We start from the raw sequence: 27,666 nt of genomic DNA on the forward strand, positions 1-27,666 counted from the left end.
CCCATTGTACTCTATTCTACTTTCTCCCCACCCCCACCCTCCTCTAGCTTATCTCTCCACGCTTCTGGCTCACTGCCTTTATTTCTGATGAAGGGCTTTTGCCCGAAACGTCGATTTCGCTGCTCCTTGGATGTTGCCTGAACTGCTGTGCTCTTCCAGCACCACTAATCCAGAATCTTTGCATCAACCGGTTGGACTATAACCTGGTGTATTCTCACATCTGATCTTGAACCTTGTCAAAAGCTTTGCTGAATGACTTTTTTTTTAAGCCATCATAATCGCAGCGGCATAGCACCATTCTCTCATTGGTTTAATCAGAGGGTCAGTGTGGTTCAGGCGTGGTTGAGGCATGGTTGAGAAGGAGGGTGCTTTATGGCAACTTTAGCTAGTATGGGAATTGAACCCATGTCTTTGGCATCAGTCAGCATTGCACACCAGCCAACTGAACTAACAGACTCATATAAACTGCATCAACTAGGCTACCCCTATGTACATGCCTCATCACCTCCTTGAAAATTTAAATCAAATTTGTTCATACCAACCTCCCCCTGACAAAACCATGCTGACCAACCTGATCAAACGTTGCCTCCCCAAGTGGAGATGAATTATTTTCTTCAGCATTTTCTCCAGTCGCTTCCCTACCACTGACATGAAATTGATGGGTCTGTTATTCCTGTTTTATCCCTACCACTCTTCTTGAAAAATGGAACCACAACAGCTATCCTCCCGTACTTCATCACGTCCCCTGAGAGGAATTAAAAATTTAGGTCAGAGCCAAATTAACTTCCTTCTTCATCTCCTACAGCAGCCTAGGATACAACTCATCCAGGTCTGGAGTTTTATTGACTTTTAAGCCTGACAAAACCTCTACCATCTCACTCCTCTGTCAAACTGTTAAAGAACTTCACAGTTCCTCTTCCTGAATTCTGTACCTACACCTTCCTTCTCCAAAGTGAGGAGAGACAGGAAGTACTCATTTGATGCCCTTTCAATTGCCTCTGGCTTCAAGCACAGATTATCCCCTTGGCCCCTAATCAGCACTATTCTTTCTCTGATTATCCTCTTCCTCTTGATATACGTATAACAAATTTTAGACTTCTCCTTAATCCTAATTATAATAACAAATTCCTTAATGTTCTTGAAAAAGAATAGCTGTCGACCTTTCGATGTTAATGTACAGCATATCTCAAACCATCTCAGAATGCTATGGCCAAAATGAAATTTTTCTGAAGTGTAGGCAGTCATAATAAGATTAGATTAGATTCCCTACAGTGTGGAAACAGGGCCTTCAGCCCAACAAGTCCACACCGACCCTCCGAAGAGTAACCCACCTAGACTCATTTCCCTCTGACTAATGCACCTAACACTATGGGCAATTTAGCATGGCCAATTCATCTAGCCTGCACATCTTTTGGAACATGGGAGGAAACTGGAGCACTAGGAGGAAACCCACGCACAAAGGGGGTGAATTTGCAAACTCCACACAGCTAGTCGCCCGAGGTGAGAATCGAACCTGGGTCCCTGGCGCTGTGAGGCAGCAGTGCTAACCACTGAACCATCATTCTGCCATGCACACATAATGTGGCCAACAGCTTCCAATCTGAGCACAGCAAGACTCCACAAACAGTCATGTGGTAAATTAGCAATAATCTGTTTGAACTGATGTCAATAGAAGGATGAATCGCCACTGGGAAAAATGTTCTGGTTCTTCTTTAAATTGTGTGGTGGCATCCATTCCATTAACTTGAGGATGCACAGAGTCTCAGCTCATCTGAATGGTTGCACTTCCAACAGTGGGAGAACTGATGCAAATGATAAACTCATTTGTGGAAAGGAAACTTTCACTGAAATTCGCCCAACGTTGTTTCAGGAAGAGCTTGACTTAATGAAAATTAGCATTCAACTTCTGATAGTGAATCCACTTTATATTGTCAACCCTTTGCTACATAACCAAGGCAATATCAGCAGCTGTTCTGTATTAGTGAATAGCAGGTATAAGGCATGTTGATAGCAATTGAACAGTGTTCAAACATATCATCAGTATGTGATCTGTTTCACCTATACTACAGATTGCACCCAGTCACTATATGCAGAATCCTCACATCTACACTGGGACTCAAATTGATTAGTACAGTTATGTAACCACTTTCGCAAGAAACAGAAAATACTTTCACCTTCAAAAGTGAATAGTATCAGTTTCAATCACTTCATTTTTCCTCTCTTTACTGCTTAATATTTCGCAGTGTCAACACTGAATTTTAAATGTACTTTTCCTTCAGTCTATTTCCTACGGGCAAGGAACAAATTTGCTTGCAGCCCACTGGCCCATAACCTCCCTTGATAGATGGGAGCTGAGGTCTGGGAGAAATGGGTTGCAGGTGAGACATCATGAGTGGGGCAAGAGAGGGTTGCTGGCAAAGTTGTGGGAGGTAGAAGAGGTGAGCGAAACTGTGGGAGTTAGGCAAGGAGAGTTGGTAAAACTGTAGCAACAGGAATGTTGATGACAATGTGGGAGTGTAGGGGGGAATACTTTCTAGACTCTGGGAGGAAGTCATTTGTGGGGTTCAGGTCAGGCTCATAGGAGGGGTTATGAGTCAACTTGGGATGTTATCCAAGCTGTGGGAGGAAGCCATCAACTTGGGAGCAAGTGTCCAAACAGGGTCAAGCACCTTAAAAGGAATTGTCAGTGTTCAATATCAAACCCTATACTCTGACTTTCTTAGCACTGATCTGCACACTCCTCACACCAACACACCCTGTAGGTAAATTATCTCAGTCCAGGCATCTCCTCATATCTCTAGTGAATAACCAGCACACGTTCTTACCCTCATTCAATTGCCTTTCATTCCCTTGTGTCAGAGTCACCCTCTTGCCTTTCCCACTTCTCCACAAAAAACATTTCTCCCATTCATAGCTCTATGCCTTTCCTTCTCATGGGACACAGCACACAACTTCTAGAGAGGCAGAGACTGAGGCCACAGTTGAAGGATCCCTCTGCAAATTGGGGGTTCATGGTCGGTTTCAGTTTTTTGTAAGCGATTGTAGTGGCTTCATCAATAAAAGGCAAGTGTTTATTTTAGCTTCATGATGAGAGGAAATGCATTCCCTCACCAACGCACAGTACTCACAGTGCCACAACACACCTCTGAGCACTTTTCCTCTCATTGCCTTACTCCACCTCATCCAGCCACCACACACTATTGCACCACCCAGGATTTGCACAGGAGTTTTGACAGTCAGGCAATCAGCCAAGTTTGTCCTGGTTAAATCTGAGAATTGTCCCATGGTACCAGGATTCAGAGATTAATTCAAACACAGTATAATAGCATGAACAGTATCTCTTTAAAATGTTAATGCTTCAGAGTACACGATCTCACTGAAACAATTTTAAATGATTGTTCAATCTTCTATTTCCATTGGAGAAGCGAGGCTTGAAAATGATTCCATTATCTATGATAGCTCAGCTATGAAGGAAATTGTTTGAAAGCAAGGTAATTAATAGAGCAATTTCCAAGAAATGCATTGAGGAATTTTAACCTTTCAAAACATACAACTCACAGCACCAGGGTCCCAGGTTCGATTCCAGACTTGGGCGACTGTTTTGAGATTCTCCCCGTATCTGCGTGGATTTCCTCCCACAGTCCAAAGATGTGCAGGTTAGGTGAATTGGCCATGCTAAATTGCCCACAGTGTTATATGCCCTAGTCAGAGGAAAGTGGGTGTGTGTGGGTTACCCTTCAGAGGGTCAGTGTGGACTTGTTGGGCCGAAGGGCCTGTTTCCATACTGGAGGGAATCTAATCTAATCTAACTGTAAATTCTGCTTTCAGATTCAGGCAATATCCTCTAATAGCAGTCATATCCAGCCAAATATATGAAAACCCATAATTTTAAAAACACTTTCGCAATGTGTGGGAAATTCCTGCTGGAATTTTAAGTCACTGCTAGTCTTCCAAAATGTTGGCTGAAGCATAAAAAACATGCAATACCTGGTTAATGCTTGCTCCATTCTGAATAAGCCTTCAGATGCTTGTTAAATGAACAGTAATCTGGATGAAATAATCTATACAATCACATCCTGAAGCTCTCTCAGTTCATTTACTCAAAACTCTGCCATGTCTTAAAATCTGACAATTAAAAACCAATTTCTGGTAAAGATTATTTTAATCCCTTCCCAAGCAATTCTATTTTTAATGCTTTAAAGCATACTTTGTGTATCCTGTTGTGATTCATAGTTTAGAGTTAAACACCTGCATATAGATTCAAGAATGAATCTGGAATGAAGGCAAATGAAGCTGGAATTACAGGGTTCTAAATCCTACCGCTGGATGAAATATCAATTCAGGAACCCAGAAATGCTAGCAGAAAAACCCCAAAGGATATTTTAGAGGAGGCAGCCAAGAACACTCAAGAAGCTTGACACCATCTACGACAAAGCATTAAAACAAATTATTGTGCTTAATTGATACCATACCTATAACGTTCACTCATTCCACACTAATAAACAATATCTGCAGTGTGCATCATTTTCAAGGTGCACTGCAGAAGTTTACTGAGGCTCCTTAGACAATACCTATCAAGCTCACAATCACTTCCATCTAAAAAGACAAGGACTGCAGATATATTGGAACACCACACCAGCAAGTTCTCCTCCAAGCCACTCACCATCCTGACTTGGAAATACATCACTGTTTCTTCAGTGTCACTAGATTAAAGTCCTGTAATTCCTTGCCTAAAAACATTGTGGATGTACTTACACCAAATGGACCTCAGTGATTGAAGGCAAATTCGTCATCATCCTCTCAGGGAAGTTAAGGATAGGTAATACCCATGAATGAAGTGAGAAAGCTACCTCTGAGAGATGATCAATTAAGAGGCCATCTCCATGAGGCAATGCCTCACCAAGACTGTCAAGAAGTTGGACGCTCTACATCACTTTGAGAGAGGTTGTTGGAATTTAAAAACTTTGAGATTAATGTTTATTCAATGTTCTAGGAATTACTTCCAGTCAAACTTAGCATAATGTCTATACAACAGTGTCTCTTCAGAGTCTATCATGTGATCTCAGACATCATTACTTGCATGTCTTATTTACCATAGAGTATTAAACCTGTAATTTCCATCTCGCCTTAAAATCAGTATTTAGAGTCAACTTTCACATACCCCTGTATCTTGCCCCAAACACTCAGTTTCACAGAAATAAATACCATAGCGCCATACCTAACTAGTCTTAATCAAACTTTATACTTTTGTTGACATTTCATACTCCAACAATGGTATCAAGAGCTCATGGTCTGTCTGAATAGTAAATTTGAATCCTGGGTTTTGCGTGCTCATGTAACTGCTAGTGCTTCTTTCTCAATTCCAAATCATCTTTGCTCTGTTTCTGTTAACAACATGGTGACATAGTTGGCTGGTTAAAGAAATGGATATTTAGTTTGCTGCCTTGCTGGATTTGGAATAGCACCACCCTTGTACAACTAAAAATGCATTAGCTGCTACTATTGTTGGTTGCACAATAAAGCAAAGAAGGGCATACCTAAAAATAAAAAGTGTCAATCTGTTGAAGCTACAAAACAGGACTACATCCATGCCAAACAAAGTAAGTAGAAAGCAACAGACAGGGCCAAGCAATTTCACAATCATGGGATCAGGTCTAATCTCTGTAGACCTGTCACATATAGTCATGAATGGTGGTGGGCAATTTAACAACCCACTGGAGGAGGCGGCTCCACAAATATCCCTCAACATTTAGTGCAAAAGTATCAGGTGCATGATCCATCTCGATCTACATTGAAAGATCCCAGCATCATTGATGCCAGTTTTTAGCCACTTCATGTCACTTCACTTGATATCAAGAAAAGGCTGGATGCAGTGGATACAGCAAAGGCTAAGGGGACTGACAACATTCTGGCAATAGTACTGAAGCCGTGTGCCATAAAACTGCTGCACCCTTAGCTAAGTTGTTTTAGCACAGCTATGACTTTGGATTCAATACAACAATGTGGAAAATTGCCCAGATATGTTGTGTACACTAAAAGCAGAATAAATCCAACCCAGGGATTTCGAAATGCAAATGGACTGGGAAAATCAGGCTGACAGTGGATTGCAAGAAAGGGAATTTGTGGAACATCAATGAGTAGACCTTTTGGAGCAGCTTGTGGTAGAGCCCACTACGTGACAGCCAATTCTGGATTTAGTGATGTATAGTGAACAGACTTGATACAGGAGCTTAAGGTGAAGGATCTCTTAGGAGGCAGTGACCATAACATGATAGAATTTACTCTGCAATTTCAGAGGGAAAAGGTGGAATCAGATAGAACAGTATTACAACTAAATAAAGGAACAAAGAGGTATGAGGGAGGAACTACCAGAATTGACTGGGAGAGGAGCCTAGCAGGAAAAACAGTGGAACAGCAATGGCAGGAGTTTCTGGGAGTAATTTGGAAGACACAGCAAAAATTCATCCTGAGGGGAAAACAAACATGGTACAAGGAGGACAAGGCAACCATGGCTAACAAGGGAAGTCAGGGACAGCATAAAAGCAAAAGAGAAAGCATATAATGCAGCATAGGGCAGTGGGAAGTCAGAAGATTGGAAAGCCTACAAAGATTTATAGAGGACAATGAGAAAAGAAATAAGGAGGGAAAAGATTAAATAGAAGGGTAAACTAGCCAGTGATATAAAAGAAGATTGCAAGAGTTTCTTTAGATATTTAAAGATCAAAAGAGAAGCAAATGTGGACATTGGGCTGCTGGAGAAGTAGTTGAAACTTTATTGCTGGAACAGCACAGCAGGTCAGGCAGCATCCAGGGAACAGGAGATTCGACGTTTCGGGCACAGGCCCTTCTTCAGGAATGAGCAGAGAGTGTTCAGCAGGAGAAGATAAAAGGTAGGGAGGAGGGACTTGGAGGAGGGGCGTTGGAAATGTGATAGGTGGAAAGAGGTCAAGGTGAGGGTGATAGGTCGGAGTAGGATCCTACTCCGACCTATCACCCTCACCTTGACCTCTTTCCACCTATCACATTTCCAACGCCCCTCCTCCAAGTCCCTCCTCCCTACCTTTTATCTTCTCCTGCTGAACACTCTCTGCCCATTCCTGAAGAAGGGCCTGTGCCCGAAACGTCGAATCTCCTGTTCCCTGGATGCTGCCTGACCTGCTGTGCTGTTCCAGCAATAAAGTTTCAACTTTGATACATGAATAGGCAAGGAATAGAGGGATACGGACAGCGCAGAGGCAAAAGGTTTTTAGTTTACAAAGGTGTCATGCATCAGCACAGGCTATGTGGGCCAAAGGGCCTGTTTCTGTGGTGTGCTTTGAATTATCAGGTATAAGATGGAATGTAGGTTTGAGGTTAAAATCAGACCAGCCATGATTTGATTGAACAGGGGATCAGACTGGAATGGCAGAGTGACTCCACGGTTCCTTGTTTGTCTGTTTATAAAGAATGACAGCCCATTTATATTGATCAGTAAGAGAATACTGACAGGATTTAACTGGTTAATAATCACACAAAATATAATGGGTGAGGTTAGAAAAAAAAATTGACACAAGGGATTGTTTAGAATTCCTACAGTGTGGAAGAAGGCCATTCAACCCATCAAGTCAACACTGACCCTCTGAAGAGCATCCCACACCATCCCTATAACCCTGCATTTTCCACGGCCAATCCACCGAGCCTGCACATCTTTAGACTGTGAGGGGAAACCCATGTAGACACAGGGAGAACACGGAAACTGGGAGGTGTGGGCGCAAGTGTTGCACCTCCTGCGGTTGCAAGGGAAGGTGCCGGGAGTGGAGGTTGGGTCGGGAACAAAGAAGTGGCAGGGGAACTGAACAAATACTTTGTATGTCATCTTCACAGTGGAAGACACGAATAACATTCCAAATATGCAAGAGAGTCAGGGACAGAGGTGGCCATCACCAAGGAGAAGGTGCTAGAAAAACTCAACTTTTCACTTTATACATTAATGATCTAGATGAAGGAACTGAGGGTATTCTGGCTAAGTTTACAGGTAATTCAAAGATGGTTGGGGGAAAATATGGATTTCAGATGGGGAGGCTGCAGAAGGATTGAGACAGGTTAGGTGAGTGGGCAAAAAAGTGGCAGATGGAAGACAACGTCGAAAAGTGTGAAAGGTTGAGGTCCCAACACTGATCCTTGCGGAAAACCACTAGTCATTGGCTGCCATCCTGATATCCCCACTCTCTGCCTTCTGCCAGACAACTAATCTTCTATCCATGGTGAGTATTTTGCCTCAAACACCTTGGACTCTTATCATACTCAGCAGCCTCCTGTGTGACACCTAGTCAAAGGCCTTCTGGAAGTCCAAATATTTGCTCTCTTCGTCAAACCTGCTCATTACCTCCTCAAAGAATTCTAACAGATTTGTCAAGCATGGCCTCCCTTTGATGAAACCATAGTGACTTGCCCTAGTTTACCATGCTCTTTGATAGGAAGAATCGAGATATTGACTATTTTCTGAGTGGGGAGAACAGTCAGTAATGTGAAGTGCTATGGAAGCCAGGTCATTGAGTATATTTAAGACAGGAATAGACAGGTTTTTGATTGTCAAGGGGATCAAAGGTTATGGGGAGAAAGGGGGTGAATGGTGTCAAGAAACTTATCAGCCATGATTGAATGACAGAGTAGACTTGATGGACAGAACGGCTTAATTTCTGCTTCTATGTCTTATATCTATTGTCTAAATCCACAAACATTCATTTCCTCCTTAACTGACAGTGGCAGCAGTGTGTACAACCTCTAACATGTTCTGCAGAAATTCACCAAGCCTCTTTCATCAGCACTTTCCAAGTCCCCAACCACTTCTATCGCAAAGAACAAGGGCAGTAGATACATGTGAACACAACCTGCAAGATGCCTTCCGAGCCACTCACTTTGAAATATATTGCTGTTCGTTCACTGTCACTGGGTCAAAATCATGAAACTCCCTCCCTCGCTGCATTATGGCCATACCTATACTAAATGGACTGCAGTGGTTCAAGAGATAGCTCACCACCATCTCGAGAGCAACTAGGAATGGACTGTAAATGTTAGCCTAGCTAGCGAAGCTCACATCCCATGAGTGATTTTTAAAAAGTGTAGGTTTGCAAAGAGCTAGAACTCCTGATAAGTATTTCCTTTATTTTCTCAAAGGGCTTCCTATTTACATTCGAACACTATATTTGATCCTGTCCAATAAGTTATTGTAATGGTTAATTCATTTTAAAGAGTTGGTAAAAAAATGCCTGCTTAGTTTTCCATCCTCAAAGTTCTGCAACTAGGTGACACTTGTGAATAATAGCTTCTCTTTGAAATCTCAGGTATTCTGCACTCTAATGTAAAGCCTGTTGCCTGAACAAGATGCCACAAGAGGTTGAGCAAGTACCTGGGGGCCTCAATTTGAGCAGAAGGCCTACCAATGCCCTCACCACTGTTAGACTGGCTTGTGGTTTGCAGGCCTTTTCGTTGAGAAGCAGCACAGTTCTGTACCTGGATACCTAGCTGGCAGCTGGGGCATCAATAAGACTCTGCCCTTGTTTTGCTGTCATTACAGAATATTTACAGGGAGGTTAGTACAGTGCAGATCAAGTCAAAACTGTCCAAAGATCCAATAAGAGGTGAGGTCATGAGATCTTAATGAACTAAATTAATGTAGAACTTTGAATGCCTTTCATTCTCACAAGGAATGCTTAAACATGCATCTTTTAGAGCCAGCAGCCTCTGGTTTTTACATGCCAAATTTCCTGGCATTTCAGAGTGCAAAACAGTAAGATATTTTCAATCAGGTGGCTAATAGCTTATTCAATGTGCCATTTATCCACCACTTTAAAAAGTGTGCTGTGTGACAGATGATTGCCATTTCCCCATTTTTAACATTTTCATCCTCAGACCTTCTCCTGCCTATCACTAGGGTGAGTGGGGAGAAGGGATGGGGATTAGGGGAAGTTAAAGTGTTGGGAGAAACCCTTCAGATGGTGGGTTCGAGAGACCGATGGACACGGCTTATGCTAATACAAAGTGGCTATTTAACTAGAGTGAAGAGCAGAAAATGAAAGAATCAAGATATAAGTTCAATAAGTTCCTAAGAGACTAGTGATAATAATAATCACCCCAATACACTCTCCATTGTAGCATAATAGGTGTGTGCTACATAATCTAAATAAAAGCAGATGATTAAACCTTTAATGTCATTTGTGAAGTAGGACTGTAGTTTAGCTTAGCTAATTGGTAGGTCTTGGGCTGAATTCTCAAGGCATTTTATAGGACATGCATTATGTCAAAGGGCAGACCCCAATAAATGCACAATATAACACATAATATGATATTATCTAACACAAAGTACTGCTAAGATGCAAGAAATCTGAACCAAAAATAGAAATAGTTGAAGAAACTCAGCAGGTCTGACAGCATCTATGAAGAGAAAGCAGAATTATCATTTCAGGTGCAGTGACATTTCCTTAGAGATAAAGCTTTTTTTAATTTCAAAAAGATACTTTATTCATTAAATATATATACATAGTCACTAAAGTAGTTTGGTTCTATACAGTAGCATATGGAGAAAACAAACAAATATTGGAGTTTGACGAACCAAACAAATAAATCCAAGGCATTTCTTACTATTGCAATACTATATATACGTAAAATTGAGGTACCAGGAGAGTCTGATAACTGAACACACTATTTAACTTCAGCAGAAGGACCTCAGGCAGTGTCTTTTCCTTCAAGAAGGGTCACTGGACCCGAAACATTGACTCTGCTTTGTCCCCACAGATGTTGCCAGACCTGCTGAGTTTCTTCAGCTATTTTGGTTTTTGTCACATTAGCAAAGGTTGCTACTGTGCATAAATGATACACACTGTTAACCTGTATTTTATTCATACACAACAACAAGTTCTGTTTACATTGTATTGTATTGTTGCAATCACCAGTCACTGTTCAGCTCCTCGGCTTTGTATTGAGGAAGTGTACTGCTCACCTTTGCTCATGATTTGACAGCTTGCCTACTCTTCTTCCAAGATCAGCAGGGCTTCCTGGTTATAGTCAGAGTTTGGTGGTATTGATGTCTCAAGTCCCCTTTCTTCATTTTGACTTTGATACTGATCCCTGTTCAGTTCTGTTGTTGCATCAGTGAGCTGCAACAGTCAAAGCGGAAGTTATCTTTTTTCCTCAATGATATTCATTCAAAGTCATTAAAAATGAAATATTCAGTGAGTGCACTGCCTCAGTGCGATCAGTCCACTTGATCAAAAATGTGTCTGTTGGTTTGTTCACAGGTTTGCTGATCGCAAGAGAGGTAATGGTATGGAAGTGCTAAAATTTTCTTCAGTACTCATGGGTGACCAAAGGAAAACAAAGCATTCCTACCTGCTATCCAACACCTAGAAAATATTTACAGCACAGGAACAGGCCCTTCGGCCCTCCACGCCTGTGCCGATCCAGCTCCTCTATCTAAACCTGCCGCCTATTTTCTAAAGATCTGTATCCCTTTGCTCCCTGCCCATTCATGTATCTGTCCAGATACATCTTAAATGATGCATATCTCCCCTAAACTTCTCTCCTTTCACTTTGAACTCATGACCTCTTGTAATTGAGTTCTGCACTCTGGCAAAAAGCTTCTTGCTATCCACCCTATCTATACCTCTCATGATTTTGTAGACCTCATCAGGTCCCCCCTCAACCTCTGTCTTTCTAATGAAAATAATCTTAATCTATTCAACCTCTCTTCATAGCTAGCACCCACCATACCAGGCAATATCCTGGTGAACCTCCTCAGCCTCTCCAAAGCCTCCACACCCTTTTGGTAATGTGGCAACCAGATCTGTACGCAATATTCCAAATACGGTCGAACCAAAGTCCTATACAACTGTAACATGACCTGCCAACTCTTGTACTCAATACCCCGATCAATGAAGGAAAGCATGCCATATGCCATCTTGACCACTTTACCAACCTGCATTGCCACCTTCAGGGAACAATGGACCTGAACACCCAGATCTCTCTGTACATCAATTTTCCCCAGATCTTTTCCATTTACTGTATAGTTGGTTCTTGAATTTGATCTTCCAAAATGAATCACCTCTTATTTGCCCGGATTGAACTCTATCTGCCATTTCTCTGCCCATTTCTCCAATCTACCTGTATTCTGCTGCATTTTCTGACAGTCCCTTCACTATCTGCTACTCCACTAATCTAGGTGTCACCTGCAAACTTGCTAATCAGGCAACCAATACCTTCCTCCAAATCATTTATATATATCACAAAAAACAGTGGTCCCAGCACAGATCCCTGTGGAACACCACTGGTCACAGGTCTCCATTTTGAGAATCTCTCTTCCACTACTACTCTCTGTCTCCTGTTGCCCAGCCAGTTCGCTATCCATCTAGCTAGAATACCCTGGACTCCATGCGACTTCACCTTCTCAAGCAGCCTTCCATGGGGAACCTTATCAAACGCCTTACTAAGGTCCATCTATATGACATCTACAGCCTATCCCCCATCATTCAACTTTGTCACCTCCTCAAAGAATTCTATTAGCTTTGTAAGACATGACCTTACCCATACAAAACCATGTTGCCTATGACTGATAAGCCCATTTTCTTCCAAATGGGAATAGATCCGACCCCTCAGTATCTTCTCCAATAGCTTCCCTACCACTGAGGTCAGGCTCACCAGTCTATAATTACCTGGAGTATCCCTGCTACTCTTCTTAAACAAGGGGACAACATTAGCAATTCTCCAGTCCTCTGGGACCTCAACAGTGTTCAAGGATGCTGCAAGGATATCTGTTAAAGCCCCAGCTATTTCCTCTCTCACTTACCTCAGTAACTTGGGGTAGATCCCATCCAGATCTGGGGACTTGTCCACCTTAATGCCTTTTAGAATACCCAAAACTTCCTCCCTCCTTATGACGACTTGACCTAGAGTACTCAAAGATCTATCCCTAACCTCAACATCCATCATGTCCCTCTCCTCGGTGAATACCGATGCAAAGTAATCATTAAGAATCTCACCCATTTTCTCTGAGTCCACGCATAACTTTCCTCCTTTGTCCTTGAGTAGGCCAAGCCTTTCTTTTGTTACCCTCTTGCTCCTTAAGGCAAATCCCAAAAAAAGGCTCTGGGATTTTCCTTAATCCTGTTTGCTAAAGATAGCTCATGACCCCTTTTAGCCCTCTTAATTCCTCATTTCAGATTGGTCTTACATTCCTGATATTCTTCGAAAACTTTCTATCTTCAGTAGCTTAGACCTTACGTATGCATCATTTTTCCTCTTAGCTAGTCTCATAATTTAACCTGTCATCCATGGTTCCCTAACTTTGCCATTTCAATCCTTCATTTACACAGGAACATACCTCTCCTGAACTCTAATCAACCTCTCCTTAAAAGCCTCCCACATATCGAATATGGATTTACCTTCAAACAGCTGCTCCCAACCTACATTCCCCAGCTCCTACCGAATTTTGATATAGTTGGCCTTCTCCCAATATAGCACTCTTCCTTTAGGACCACTCTTATCTTTGTCCATGAGTATTCTAAAACCTATGGAATTGTGACCACTATTCCCAAAGTAATCCCCTACTGATACATCAACATCTGGCCGGGCTTATTCCCCAACACCAGATCCAGTATGGCCCCTTCCTGAGTTGGACTATTTACTCTAGAAAACCCTCCAGGATGCTCCTTACAAATTCAGCTCCATCTAGACCTCTAACACTAAGTAAATCCCAGTCAATGTCAGGAAAATTAAAATCTTTTATCACCACCATCCTGTTGCTTCTACATCTTTCCATGATCTGTTTACAGATTTGCATCTCTGTCTCATGTTCACTGTTGGGAGGCCTGTAGTACAGCCCTAACATTGTTACCGTATCCTTCCTATTTCTGAGCTCTGCCCATATTGCCTCACCACTCGAGTCTTCCATAGTGCCTCCTTTCAGCACAGCTGTGATATTTTCTTTGACCAGTAATGCAACTCCTCCACCCCTTTTACCTCCCACTCTATCCTGCCTGAAGCATCAATATCCTGAGATGTTCAGCTGCCAATCCTGCCCTTCCCTCAATCAAGTATCAGTAATAGCAATAACATTGTGCGCCCAGGTATTAATCCAAGCTCTAAGTTCATCCACCTTACCTACTATACTTCTTGCATTAAAACAAATCACCTCAGACCATCAGTCCCTTTGCATTTATTATCTGCTCCCTGCATCCTTAGTCACACTGACTTCACTATCTAGCTCCGAAAGTTGGAATTATTTACAGATATCAGATGAGGGCAGAAAATGGTTCAGCACTGAAACATAACCTCAAACTGAACTAGTACAACCTGCCTGTGTTTGGCTCATATCTCTCCAAATATTTCTTATTTATGTATTTATCTAAATGTCTCTTAAACATTAGAACTGTACCTGCAGCCATCACTGCCTCCAGATGTTCATTCTACATGTGAAACACTGTGCAAAAAAACACTGTTCCTCATGTCTTTTTTTAAACCTTTCTCCTCTCACCTTAAAAAATATGTCCCTGAGTCTAGACATGGAAAGTGAATAGCCTGTGGGTACACTTGCAATAGCTATCTTGTGAAAACATCAACTCCTTTACTTGGAATGTAGGTCCACAAGTAGCATTTACTACCCATACTCAATCCATATGGTCATCATTCAGCATTGAATATTGTCATTGTGTGTATTCAGGCTTTTGAGTTTGGGCAGTCTCGCCATAGTGGGTAGATGGAATAGAAAAGGCTCAGATAGGATTATTTACTTTCCTCCTAGACCAGGAGGAGCAGGTCTGATCTTCATTCCCTCCCAAGGAAACCTTGGACCTTCTCTGCTCTGGACCTTACCCATTGCATTTCATGACCATGATTATTACCATTACTACTTACCAGAATACCAGGAACTGTCTTATTGAACACCACTATAGCCATCTGTCAGTTACATATCAGCTCCCACTCACAAGCTGGGGAGTTATTCTCATCAGTTGCAGGCAGTAATCAAAGCTGGCCAGGAGCGGCATTTTTTTGGTCCTTGGTTACTGCTGGCATAAAATATCTCTGTTCATCTGCACCAATTCCATAATATCACACTCAGTGAGTCTTAAATTCCACAAAACCAAGTGACAGTAAAAGCTCAAAAGTAGATATTTATTCCACCAAATGTAATTCATATAACACGCTGTGAAGCAGTCAAGTAAACAAATTGTAACATTTTCACATTGTTGTGGAAAATGGGACCAATAGCTCATAACTGGACTGACATTTTCCACCACTGCCAATAATTCTTGTCTAGAAAATTCGGTGTTCACTGACAGAGTCTTTGGAATTCTCTTCCTCAAAAGGCAAGGGAAATGCAGAATCTTCAAATATTTTTAAGGCACAGGCTGACAGATTCATGATTACCAAAGAGATGGAAGATATGCAGGAATGGACAGCTCAGGTTAAATCAGATCAATCCTGATTTTATTAAATAGCAGAGCAGACTCAAATGAACAAGTGGCTTACCCTTGTTTCTTGTTGCTATGATATTATCAATGTTATCCTCCATTAAAGATTAATCAATTGTAATACAGTTATCTGGTCTGCGTAATATTTCACATTGAGTAAAACAAACAATCTTCTAAACTCTAGTTTGAGCAATCCAAGGTCACAGAGAAAATTCCTTGCTTGTGGCACAGAATCAATCTGCACCTGGCAATCTAACAATGTGCTTTGTCTTTAAAGAGATTATTCTGTCCATCTTTACTTTCAGTTGCCCATTACTGCGTGCAATCTGGAGACCATTTTATGCTAAAACCATAGCTACTGCTTGAATAGTCTAATCTGGATGCATTGAGACTCACTGTAATATGCTCAGCACCAACACTGATTGTATCAGGTGGTGAATAAATGTCAGCAATCAAGCTCTACACACTCTTTCTAAACTCAATTTTATTTCAACCAGAAGCGCACATCATGAATTCAGATGTGGAAGTCAGTAGACCCTGCAAGGTAGACAATCTAGTGAGTCCACTGAGGCCCTGATGGGTTGTTCACAAAGTTCCTCTGAAGGAGAAAGAAAAAAATCTATTCTCGTTCAAATTGCTTTCACAGTGAGACAAGCAAAATTGAAGTACAGTACACATTTCATCCAGAGTGAACAGATGTGAGTTTGGTGAATGCAGATTTTTAAGTGCCAATATCATTCTAAAAATCAGGCGAGATCTGCAACTATTATTTAAGTGGCATATGTTGTGTTAGGAAAATAAAGTACATTAAGAAAGCAAATTAAATATTTTTAACAAATCAGGCAGGCATAAACAACCTCTATTGGAGAAAAACTGATTAGTTCAGGAGGTAATGAGTACAACCTGGTTGCTGCAATTCAACTGCAAAGAGGATGTATAACTAAAGGAAGCATATTAGTGACCCAGTGTGGTAATGTCACTGGACCAGAAATCCAAGTTAATGTCCTGGGGACAACAGTTCAAATCTTATCATGACAATGGTTAAAATTTGAATTTAATTTTTAAAATCTCCAAAGCAATGTGGTTGACTCATCTATAATAAATGGTGGTCTAGCCAGGATACATATATCCTATGAATTACACTTTACTTCCAAGATGCCAATTATTCTATGATTAGCTTTCTATTTATATCAAGACTATGAAGAATTAAATCCCACAATACAGACAGTGAACAAGCATTTTCACTTTGAGTCACTGAAATCTGGGTGCAAAATGCAGTAAGTTTTAGATTTGCTTTTTTCCCCTTTAGTGCTTGAACTTCACATCACTTAATATTGCCATGATTGTATTACTGAACAAGTCAGATGCCAGAGTGAGACTTGGCTTGTAGACCATAAGTTTTATTTTTGTTTGACATGAAAGACAATCACTGAAGATGAAGCAGGCTTTTCATAACCAACATGGACATTTATTGAAGAAAAGAAAAAACACAAACTATAATATGCTAGACAAGAGGAACTGGAAAGAGGAACCTCGCTTATCCGAACAAGATGGGCATACATTACTTCGTTCGGATAATTGATTAAACGGTTAATCAATCCAATGCATCTCCTCTGGTGCTCGGAGTTTTCTGAAGGTTCCTTTTTCCTCTCTCTGCCTGCCTTGCTCCCCCTCTCTGTCTCAGGGTTCATTTCTGAGCAGACACACATTTGTGTGTAAAGGACTTGCAGCATTGCTCAAGCCTCACCCCATCTCCGCTCCCACCCTGCTCAGCCCCATCAGTTCAACGGAATTGATACAGGGAGTACTTGGTATGTCTGCTCCCCGTTCAGGAGACAAGCACAGCATGCGTGAGTCCCTGCCCCCGGGTTCCCCCCCCCCAACCTTGTCCAACCACACCCCCATCCGCCCCCACCCACATTCAGCCCCACCCCATCTGACCCATCCCCCTCTCCAGAGCAGACGGACTAGACATCAACAATAAGACACTGCTGACTTTGGGAGGGTGAATCTCCAAATAGTGCGTGCGCGCACACATGCACACAACTTTTTACTGCAACTTTTTGTCAAGTTCCACCTCTGAATAGTGCGTGCGCGCGCACACATGCACACAACTTTTTATCAAGTTCCACCTCTGCCCTTAACAGGACAATGTTAGAGAGATTATCTGGGGAAGGTGGGGGGGTGGTGAGGGGGGGTGTTCAGGGTACACACCTATGTACAACTCCAGGGAAAGGGTTGGGAGAGAGAGGGAGGGCGGGAGGGCAGTCATTTGGAGACGGCGCCTGGGCTCCCATCGATGTTCATGATTGTTCTCGGCAGCATTTCAGTAAGCCAAGTTCACTTAGTCATTGTAAACAAAAGACACGAACGGTGTTAGAAATACGTCTTTGATGTAATGTTTCTATTAGGACCTTTCTTGGGGTGGCATGGTGGCTCAGTGGCTAGTACTGCTGCCTCATAGTGCCAGGGCCCCAGGTTCGATTCCAGCCTTGGGCGAATGTCTGTGTGGAGTTTGCACATTCTCCCCGTGTCTACAGAGGTTTCCTCCGGATTCCTTCCACAGTCCAAAGATGTGCAGGTCAGGTGAATTGGCCGTGCTAAATTGTTTATAGTTGTTAGGAGCATTAGTCAGAGGGGGGGTGGGTTACTCTTTGGAGGGTCAGTATGAACTTGTTGGGCCGAAGAGCCTGTTTTCATACTGTAGGGAATCTTAAAAAAAAACCTTGGATAATTTGATATTCGGATAATCGAGGTTCCTATGCATACGCTTTTGACACTTCGATCAATTTATGTATTAAAAACACTTTACCTAAGTGCTCTTGTTGGTGAGGTAGACAAAAAATATATAATTCAGTTTGTAGTTCAGCACAGTTGTATTTAAAAAAAATGTTCCTTACTAAAACCACCATGTGAGCATTTCCCAAATCCCCACAATATTTACTACCTATCTAGTTGCAACCGTCTGAGAAGAAATATTGCCCACAAATGATCCACATGTTTGAGCTGGGGGTTGGAATCTCCTTCACTCCGATGAAGGCCTGACTCTCTTCCATGAAGGAGGGTCTCACAGGTAAAGGTGGATCTTCTTCATTTGCCGCACAGTTCTCTGCTACAAGTGTGACTGAAAAGGGTGGCTTCTAGGAATGTGTTTTTATCCCATTTGCACTGGACTTTCCAGAATGTTCTGTGGCCTTTGGCCAATTGAGATCATGAGCAGGATTCAAAGCATCCAATGGGGTCACACAAAAACCCTTCACTATTACCATGCCCAAAAGATGTAAAGTGCTTATCCTCAGGCACTGGCTCGAAGTCAAGGTGCCAGAAAGTCTGATTGATACTTCTCTAACACACAACCCTCAGGCTGGTTGCAACTGGTTCCCTCTGAATCTTTTTAAACCTCTTTGCTACTGTTTAATTTAGTTTGGTCATTTTTCTGTCAGGTCTGGTTTCTCCAAATTTGGGTCAATTTAAAATGTCCAATTTTGAACCTGTGGTCATTCCATCACAAACAATTGCAGCCATCTCATGACAAACATAAAATAAGGATATCCCTCTTTCATTCCAACAACTGCCTTCCAGACACTCAAATCTCAAGGAAGAGTCTACGCTACTTCCACACTATATCTTTTTGCTCCATTGATACAGCTATAAGCAGTTTTCTTTCAGCAAATTGCTGCACTTTGGCCTATTCCTTTTCCTTCAGTTACTGTCTCTGAAAAACTGCTAATTCGGCTCACTATTCCTAAACATGGGATCCCTAAACTCAACATTATAGATTGTGTTCTTTTGAAATCCCTCACAACTTTCCACTTCAAGAGCTTTCTTCCTACTGATTTCTAAGCTGCTCAGTACTTTCCCTCAGCCCTAACTGCTTGGAGATGGCTAATAATAACAGCTTTGCTATTATGAACTGCTTCCCCTCACATGAACATACTTCTGACACTTTCTTTCTCCCTCTGGTGGCCTCCGCTATTCAACAAACACCTTAGTAATTATGCCCCGAAGTGGCTTACTGCTCATTTAGTAAAGCCGGATGATTTGACATAAATATTGTTTTGAACGCAATGTCCAAAATGACATTCTGACATTCAGAGAAAAAGGTGAGATCTTCCCTGAACAAATTAAAAGAATCCATTTTCTTCCATTTTTGAACCCAGCCTTTCAAATAATAGTAAATGTTATGAATCTTTACAGCAATGCCACATTTCACATGAAATAATTCAACTGGACAGTATTTTAGAATGTTACAACATGGTAACTTGATATCTGCTCAACCTGGATTAGGTAACCACCTAATGTTTTCAGTTCCAGCAAAAATAATCCCTCATCCCTGGTAACATCTTGGTAAAACTCTCTCATACTCTTTCTAAGGTTTATACACCTTTCTGAAGTGTAGTCCCAGAATTGTTGACATTTTTTTATTTGAAGCCAAATCATTGATTTACATAGGTTGAGATGGTTCTCTCTGCAAATTCAATACATCTATTTATAAATTCAATCCTACCTACTTTGCCAAACCATTTTATCAATTTGTCCTGACATTTTTATGGGTTTGTCTGTATGGATATTGTATGGATATCTCATCTATACTTTGCAAAACTGTGTAATGCATGGTAATATGGTATACTATTCATATTAGATTAATCAAAATGTATCACTTTATACTTTTCCACAGTGAGCTTCATCTGTTATACTTCTTCAAATTTTAATCTGTCATCCGAGAGATGATAACAGGGTTCATCATTATCTGTTACTCCAGCAAGTTTTACATTAGCTGCAAAATTTAGAATTCTGCTCTTTACATCTGAGACCAAGTCATTTATAAACTTGAAAACAATGTTGAACTCAAAGCTGACTGCAAAACACATCCCAAACTGAGAAGTACCCTCATATCTAAAATAAGTCAAATAATTAGTCTCTTTAAAATACCACAAACAGGCAAAACTGATTAATTCAATCAGGGTGTGGCTCACAACTGGCTTGGTAAATCAGCATTCAAAGTCATGGGAACTCAATTTATACTGCAAATAATGTATGAGATTTTGTGTATCAGTTTGGCCAATTTTAGATAAATTGCATTGATAAATCTGCAGTTTCACTCAAACCCAACGGCAATACCTCATTAAATCCTTCAAAGAGAAAAACTGAAGTTTCGAAAACATTTTGAAAACATTTCAAGGATTGCAAACAAAATAAATTATTAAAGCCAAGTTTCAGAGTCCAGAATGACTAATTTACCTCATTGATCCCCAGAGCTTCGTTTTCATGGATTGTGGTTATTGAGTGACGCGGCTTCACGACATAGAAATGGAAAATGACAATAAAAATGAAAGTGTGGCATTCAAACGGTTTTTCAAACACTAGAGCAAATTGACAAACATTGTCAGCTATATTTTATGCACATTCTGGGCTTTTCTTTTAATTCATTCCTTTAAGTTTATTAGCATTGAAACAACAACTGAACAATTAATTGAGGGAAACCAAAATAAGTTAGTCACATTAAGACAGAAAGTGTACAACTAACTTGGATAGTTAACCAGCAGTCACTCACCCTTCTGTGTAAGTCATATCTTGTGATTGTGCATAATATATCCTCAGATGAATTATGCAGTTACAGTTAATTACTTGAAGAACTGCACATGCAGTTTTGTCTTTAGTTGCTGCTAGCCAAATTGCTGCAATCTCATCGATTGCAGGATGATAATGTGGTCAGAAATTTCCTTTGATTTGCTCTGCAGAATAATAACTCATTATAGCGGGTGAATGAGTGCAGTATTTAACGTTTCAGTCCTAGTAAAAATTCACAGGTACTTTAGAATGATGCCAAAAGCATATGAACTCCATCCAGAAATATGCTCGCTGATATCTTGAAGCTCGAGACAACAGAAACCTTCAGTGGGGACAAATTCCTGGTAACAGGAGATAAAAATTACTCAACTTTTTGTTTCTTTTTCCACTTCCAGCTTTCTCTTCCTCCCTTAGCTTGATACCTGTACCAAACACCCTCCAATTCTTTGCTCAATTGGACATTTCCCATTTAGTAGCTTTTAAATTGGTAGCAGTTGAGTCTGAGACAACAAAGAAGCGCTTGGTGAAGCACTGACCTTATCCTAATCAATTTGACACATACACACAACATTTTCCAGCAGGAACAACTGGATATCAAAGATGGTCAATTTGCATAATTTTCCCATTCCTAATTGAAGACACAGAGGGCAATTAGAAAAGTTGCAGAGAAGAGTGACTAGAATGAGACCAAGAATTTTGTATTTTAGGTCCCAGAAAGGGCGGAGAAGCAGGTATTGGCCCTTTAAATTAGGAAAGGAGAAGGGGAGACTCAATAGTGACATTTGTAGTCACAAATAGCTTTAATAAAGTGACTGCGAAAGAAACTGGTTCCATTTGTAGGAGGATCAGCAACGAGAAGATATGGAACCAAGGCAATTGGCAAAAGAATACATGGTGAGATGAGGAGAATGTCTTTTATCTAGCGAGTCATGATGGTCTGGAAGGCAGTTAGGTGTGGTAATGGAAATAGAATCAACAGTAACTTTCAAAAAGGAATTTACTTAGTGCTATACAACAGGCATGTCGTACTTACAGATACGGGGTTAATGAAGGTGATTGCCATGTACAGTCTGGTTTATGGCATCATAATATTTCTACTATGGCATTTACGGTTATTGTTTATTTGATTAATCAAGCAGAAAATAGAATGCACTCAGTTATATATGAACTAAATTGAAAATGAAAACCACCGTCTGTAAATATTTGTGTCAGTATGTATCACCAAGTTTTGAAAAGTCAAGAATTGTCATATTATCAAGGAGAGGAAAACTGTTGAGTGGAATGATACATAATGAATAAAAGAATTAGATCTAGGAGCTGCTAGGTCTAGACAGAATGAATGGTTGGGACTGCCATTGGTGTGTGCAGGAAGCAATACCTAGATACCATGCAAAGCTGGCAACAACTGACACAGAACAACACCCAAACTTACTTACACAGCCCTCCGTTAGTAGGAATTGTTAGTAGTTTTCTCTCTCCTGAGATCCTGCTCTCTTTTATGCAAGTCTGCTTTCATCATTTCTTTCCTCAAAAATTTACCCCTCTGTACCTGAAAAATACCATCTCAAATCCAAACTCCCTTTTCTTCTCCACAATCCTTGTGTGAATTGTCACTTTTCAAATCTATGCTCATCTTTCCTACAATTTTATGTTTAAATTCCTTCAGTCTGATTACCGCATGGAAATAGGTCTTGTTGAAGTTAGGAATGAAACTATTTGTGACTTTGACTACAGTAAGCTCTCTCCTTCCTTCTTGGTCTATCAGCAGCCTTTGACAAAGTCAACATCATCTTCCTCTAATGTCTCTCCGCTGTCATCTGGCGGGGTTAAACATCCCTGGCTAGGAGCCATTATTACCCATATAATCAATTAGAGAATCACCTGCAATTGCTTCTGTTCCTATCCTCACTGTTACTTCTGGACATCTCCAACAATCCATCCTTGGTTAATTTCTACTTCTGCTCAAAGATATCATCCAGAAACATAACACTGGACTTTACATGTATGCCAATTACACTCAGCTATACCTCAATGTCACTTCCATGGAACCTGCAATTGTCTCTAATTTGTTAGGCATCCAATATTGGATCAGTAGGAATTTCCTCCAGTTAAGTACTGAGATGATATTCCCTGTTCATTGTTTACAGCATGATAACAGTCTTAAGATGACAAAGAGCTTTTGCAACCTTGGTGTTGTATTTGACCAGGCGGGCTACCTCCTTCCACTTCCACAACATTGATTGACTCAAGGCGTTGCCACAACTCACCAGTTGCTAAAACGTTATCTATGCCTTTGTTATTTCTTGACTCGAGACTTGAGAGTCCAGAGCCAGTACATCCCTGTTAGGGTGAAAGACAAGCCTGGCACGTGAATGGAATGCTGGATGACTAGAGAAATTGAGATTTTGGTTTAAGTAAACGAAGGAAGCATATGTCAGGTATAGGCAGCACAGATCGAGTGAATCTTTAGAAGAGTATAAAGACAGTAGGAGTATACTTAGAACATAGAACATTATAGCACAGTACAAGACCTTCGGCCCTCTATGTTGCGCTGTCCTGTGAAACCAATCTGAAGCCCAACTAACCTACACTATTCCATTTTCATCCATATGCCTATGCAATGACCATTTAAATGCCGTTAAAGTTGGCGAGTATACTACTGTTGCAGGCAGGGCGTTCCACGCTCCTACTACTCTCTGAGTAAAGAAACTACAGCTGACATCTATCACCGCTCAATTTAAAGTCATGCCCTCTTGTACTATCCATCATCATCCGAGGAAAAAGGCTCTCACTGTCCACCCTATCTAACCATCTGATTATCTTATATGTCTCAATTAAGTCACCAATCAACCTCCTTCTCTCCAATGAAAACAGACTCAAGCCTCTCAGCCTTTCCTCGTAAGGCCTTCTCTCCGTATGAGGCAACATCCTAGTAAAAGACTTAAGAGGAAAATCAGGAGGGCATAAAGGGGAGATGAGATAGCTTTGGCAAAAAGGGTTAAGGAAAATCCAAAGGGATTTTATTAATACATTAAGGACAAAAGGGTAACGAGAGAGAGAGAGACTAACACCCCTCAAAGAACAGCAAGGCTGCCTGTGTGTGGAACCATAGGAGATGGGGGAGATTCTAAATGAGTATTTTGCATCAGTTTTTACTGTGGAGAAGGACATGGAAGATTTTGAATTTGGGAAGTGGTGGTGCTAGATGTCTTAAAATGCATAAAGGTGGATAAATCCCCAAGACCTGATCAGGTACACTCTAGAACTCTGTGGGAAGCTAGGGAAGTGAACGTTGGGCCCCTTGCTGAGATATTTGTATCATCAATAGTCACAGATGAGGTGTCGGACGATTAGATGTTGGCTAATGTGAGGCCACTATTTAGGAAAGGTGGTAAGGAAAGGCCAAGGAACTACAGACTGGTGAGCCTGATATCATTGGTGGGCAAGTTGTTGGAGGAAATCCTGGGGGACAGGATTTGCATGTATTTGGAAAGGCAAGGACTGATTAGGGATAGTCAACATGGCTTTGATCGTGAAAAATCAGGTCTCACAAACTTAATTTAATTTTTTGAAGAAGTAACAAGAGGATTGATGAAGACAAAGTGGTGGGCATTGTCTATATGAACTTCATTAAGGGGTTGACAAAGTTCTTCATGGTAGACTGGTTAGCAAGGTTAGATCTCATGGAATACAGAGAGAACTAGCTCAAAGGAAGAAGACAGAGGGTAGTGGTGGAGGGCTGCCTTTCAGACTGGAGGCCTATGACCAGTGATGTGTCACAAGGATCGGTGCTGGGTCCACTGCTTTTTGTCATTTATATAAATGGCTTGGATGTAAACTTAGGAGATATTGTTAGTAAATTGCAGATGACACCAAAAGTGGACAGGGGAGAAGGTTAACTCAGAGTACAATGGGATCTTGACCAGATGGGCCAATGGGCTGAGGAGTGGCAGGTGTTGTTGAATTTAGATAAATGTGAGGTGCTGCATTTTGGAAAGGCTAATCAGGGCAGGATTTATACATTTAATGGTAAGGTCCTGGGGTGTGTTGCTGAACAAAGAGACCTTGGAGTGCAGGTTCATAGTTCCTTGAAAGTGGAGTCGCAAGTAGATAGGATAGTGAAGGAGGTGTTTGGTATGCTTTCCTTTATTGATTGGAGCATTGAGTATAAGAGTTGGGAGGTCATGTTGCGGCTGTACAGGACAATGATTAGGCCACTTTTTGAATATTGTATGCAATTCTGGTATCCCTGTTACAGGAAGGATGTTGTGAAACTTGAAAGGGTTCAGAAAAGATTTACAAGGATGTTGCCAGGATTGGGAGAGGCTGAATAGGGTGGGGCTGTTTTCGCTGGAGTGTCGAAGACTATGGGGTGACCTTATAGAGGATTATAAAATCATGAGGGGTGTGGGTAGGATGAATAGACAAGGTCCTTTCCCTGGGGTGGGGGAATCCGGAACTAGAGGGCATAGTTTTAGGGTGAGGGGGGAAACATTAAAAGGGACCTAAGGGCAACTTTTTCATGCAGAGAGTGGTGCACGTATGGAATGAGCTGGCAGAGGATGTGGTGGAGGCTAGTACAACATTTAAAAGGCATCTGGATGGGTATATGAATAGGAAGAGCTTAAAGGAATATGGGCCAAGTGCTGGCAAATGGGACCAGATTAGTTTAGGATATCTGGTCGGCATGGACGAGGTGGACTGATGGGTCTGTTTCTGTGCTGTACATCTCTATGACTCCGTGACTATTACAGAATACACCTTGCCTTCCTTCAATGGAGGGATAAGAATTTTAGAATATGAGGCATTACTTAACCAAGGGTAAATATTTGTTAAGGATCATGGTGTGATTATTGAACAAGATTTGGGATGAATTAGTATAGGGACAGCAGAGTTTTGGATGGCCTCCAGTTTACAAAGGGAGAACATACGAGGCCAGCCATAAGTGTGTTTGAATAGTCAAGTCTAAAAAATAAGTTCGGATGAGAGTTTCTGCAGCAGGTTAGCGGATGTCAGGACAAACTGAGGTAGAAACAGATGGTCATAGTAATAGTGCAGACATGTGCTGAAAAATTAATTTTGGGTTAAATAACAATCAAAGCCAGTGAACAGCCTGACTCAGCCATAGATAGTTTTCAGAGAGATGGATGGAGTCAGCTATAAGGAAACAAAAACTTTGGGCTGAAGATATTAGCTTCCATTTTCCAAATATTTAACTCTGGAGTAACATCTGCTTTGGACAAAGTGAGGACTGCTGGATCTTTGGGAAGAAGTCTGACAATTTAGAGATAGTAGAAGAGTCAAGGGAAATGATAGCAAAGTAGAGCTGGCTGTCATCAATATTCATATGAAACACTTTGTCTCCACATGATGTCATTGTGCAGCATATAGATGAGAAATAGGAGGGAGACAAGCATAGATCCTTCCTTGCAGGATACCAGAGGAAACAATGAGGGAGCAGAGAGTTATTGCATGTGATTTTCTAACTGTTGCTGCAATTCGATAGATAAGAATGAAATTGGTGAGCATGCTTTCACATAGTTGGATACCAGCAACACTTTGCTTGGCAATAATAACTTTAGACAAGCCAGAAAGTCCCAAATATTTGGTCTGTGCTGAATTTACAGATCTCGGACACTCAGATAGCATTTAAACGGCTAGCACAGTAGTTCACACTGTTGCCTCAAAGCACCAGAGGTCTGGGTTTAATTCCAGCCATTTATGCCTGTGTGAAGTTTGCACATTCTCCCCATATCAGCATGGGTTTCTATTGGGTGCTGCAGGTTTCCTCTCACAGTCAAAAGATGTGTAGGTCAGTGTCTTATCCATGGGAAATGCAGGGTTATAGGTATAGACTGGGGGATCTAGGACTAGGTGAAATGTTCTCAGGAGGGGAGATGCAGACTCAATATGCTGAATGGCCTCTTTCTACACTGTAGGGATTCTATGATTCTAACATGGTTCAGTTCGCCTCAATATCACTGACCGCAGATCCCATCTAGTAGTCCTCACTTGACAATAGAGCAAGACTGAAATGAAACTGAGTTTGGGCTTTGTTGTGACAGCTAAGTTCCTCCCTTACTCCAGATACCAGTGAATAGTCAGTCTGTACTCAATATTGAAGTTAACACATGAAGAGGAATCACTTAATTAAAGTGTTAACCTAATCCTGCAGAATTATATCACAGTATTATTTCAAGCACAGTAAAAGAAAAGAAAATTGGAGCCAAAAAATTCAAAATGATTCAGTTATAGGGTAAAAGTGATACAGATTAAAGTGACTTGTAAGCTTTCTCTATTCACACCTGGCCATATTTCTTGATGCTTTTCAGTTAAAAATTCTTAGATAGGATTGCCAGCTCAATTTATAACAGGCGACTTCAAGCACCAAAAGGATTGGCATTTTGTTGCAATGGGTAACAATTGGCTGTGTGTCTGATGAGTTAAGTGATGAGGTAGTGACCAAGCATCGTCAAAAATTGCCTCTATAAGTGAGAAGATTGTCGAAGCAGGAACAAATTTTAGCTTGCAAAAGATTTAAGAAAGCAGTGATGGAAGAAATACTGTGAAACACAGAAAGAAGCAGGAGCGACCAATAATCCACTTTGGAAACTTATCGATAACCAATTTGTAGGAAGTGGAATACGTTCAC

General features: G+C 41.2%; 1 protein-coding gene across 7 annotated transcripts in view; it reads right to left on the minus strand.

Annotated features, from left to right (window-relative positions):
• Positions 1 to 27,666, minus strand: part of LOC122542073 (muscular LMNA-interacting protein) — a 174,637-nt gene that overhangs the window by 8,380 nt on the left and 138,591 nt on the right. For all 7 annotated transcript variants that reach the window (XM_043679432.1, XM_043679424.1, XM_043679442.1 and 4 more), the window contains 2 exons: positions 20,685 to 20,738; positions 10,979 to 11,135 (listed from right to left, as the gene is read on the minus strand). In XM_043679432.1, the coding sequence (XP_043535367.1) occupies positions 11,004 to 11,135; positions 20,685 to 20,738 (186 nt within the window). In that variant the 3' untranslated portion in view covers positions 10,979 to 11,003. The remainder of the gene's footprint in view (positions 1 to 10,978; positions 11,136 to 20,684; positions 20,739 to 27,666) is intronic.

The sequence above is a fragment of the Chiloscyllium plagiosum genome, chromosome 3 (assembly GCF_004010195.1).
Source record: "Chiloscyllium plagiosum isolate BGI_BamShark_2017 chromosome 3, ASM401019v2, whole genome shotgun sequence".
In the NCBI taxonomy this organism is placed as follows: domain Eukaryota; kingdom Metazoa; phylum Chordata; class Chondrichthyes; order Orectolobiformes; family Hemiscylliidae; genus Chiloscyllium; species Chiloscyllium plagiosum.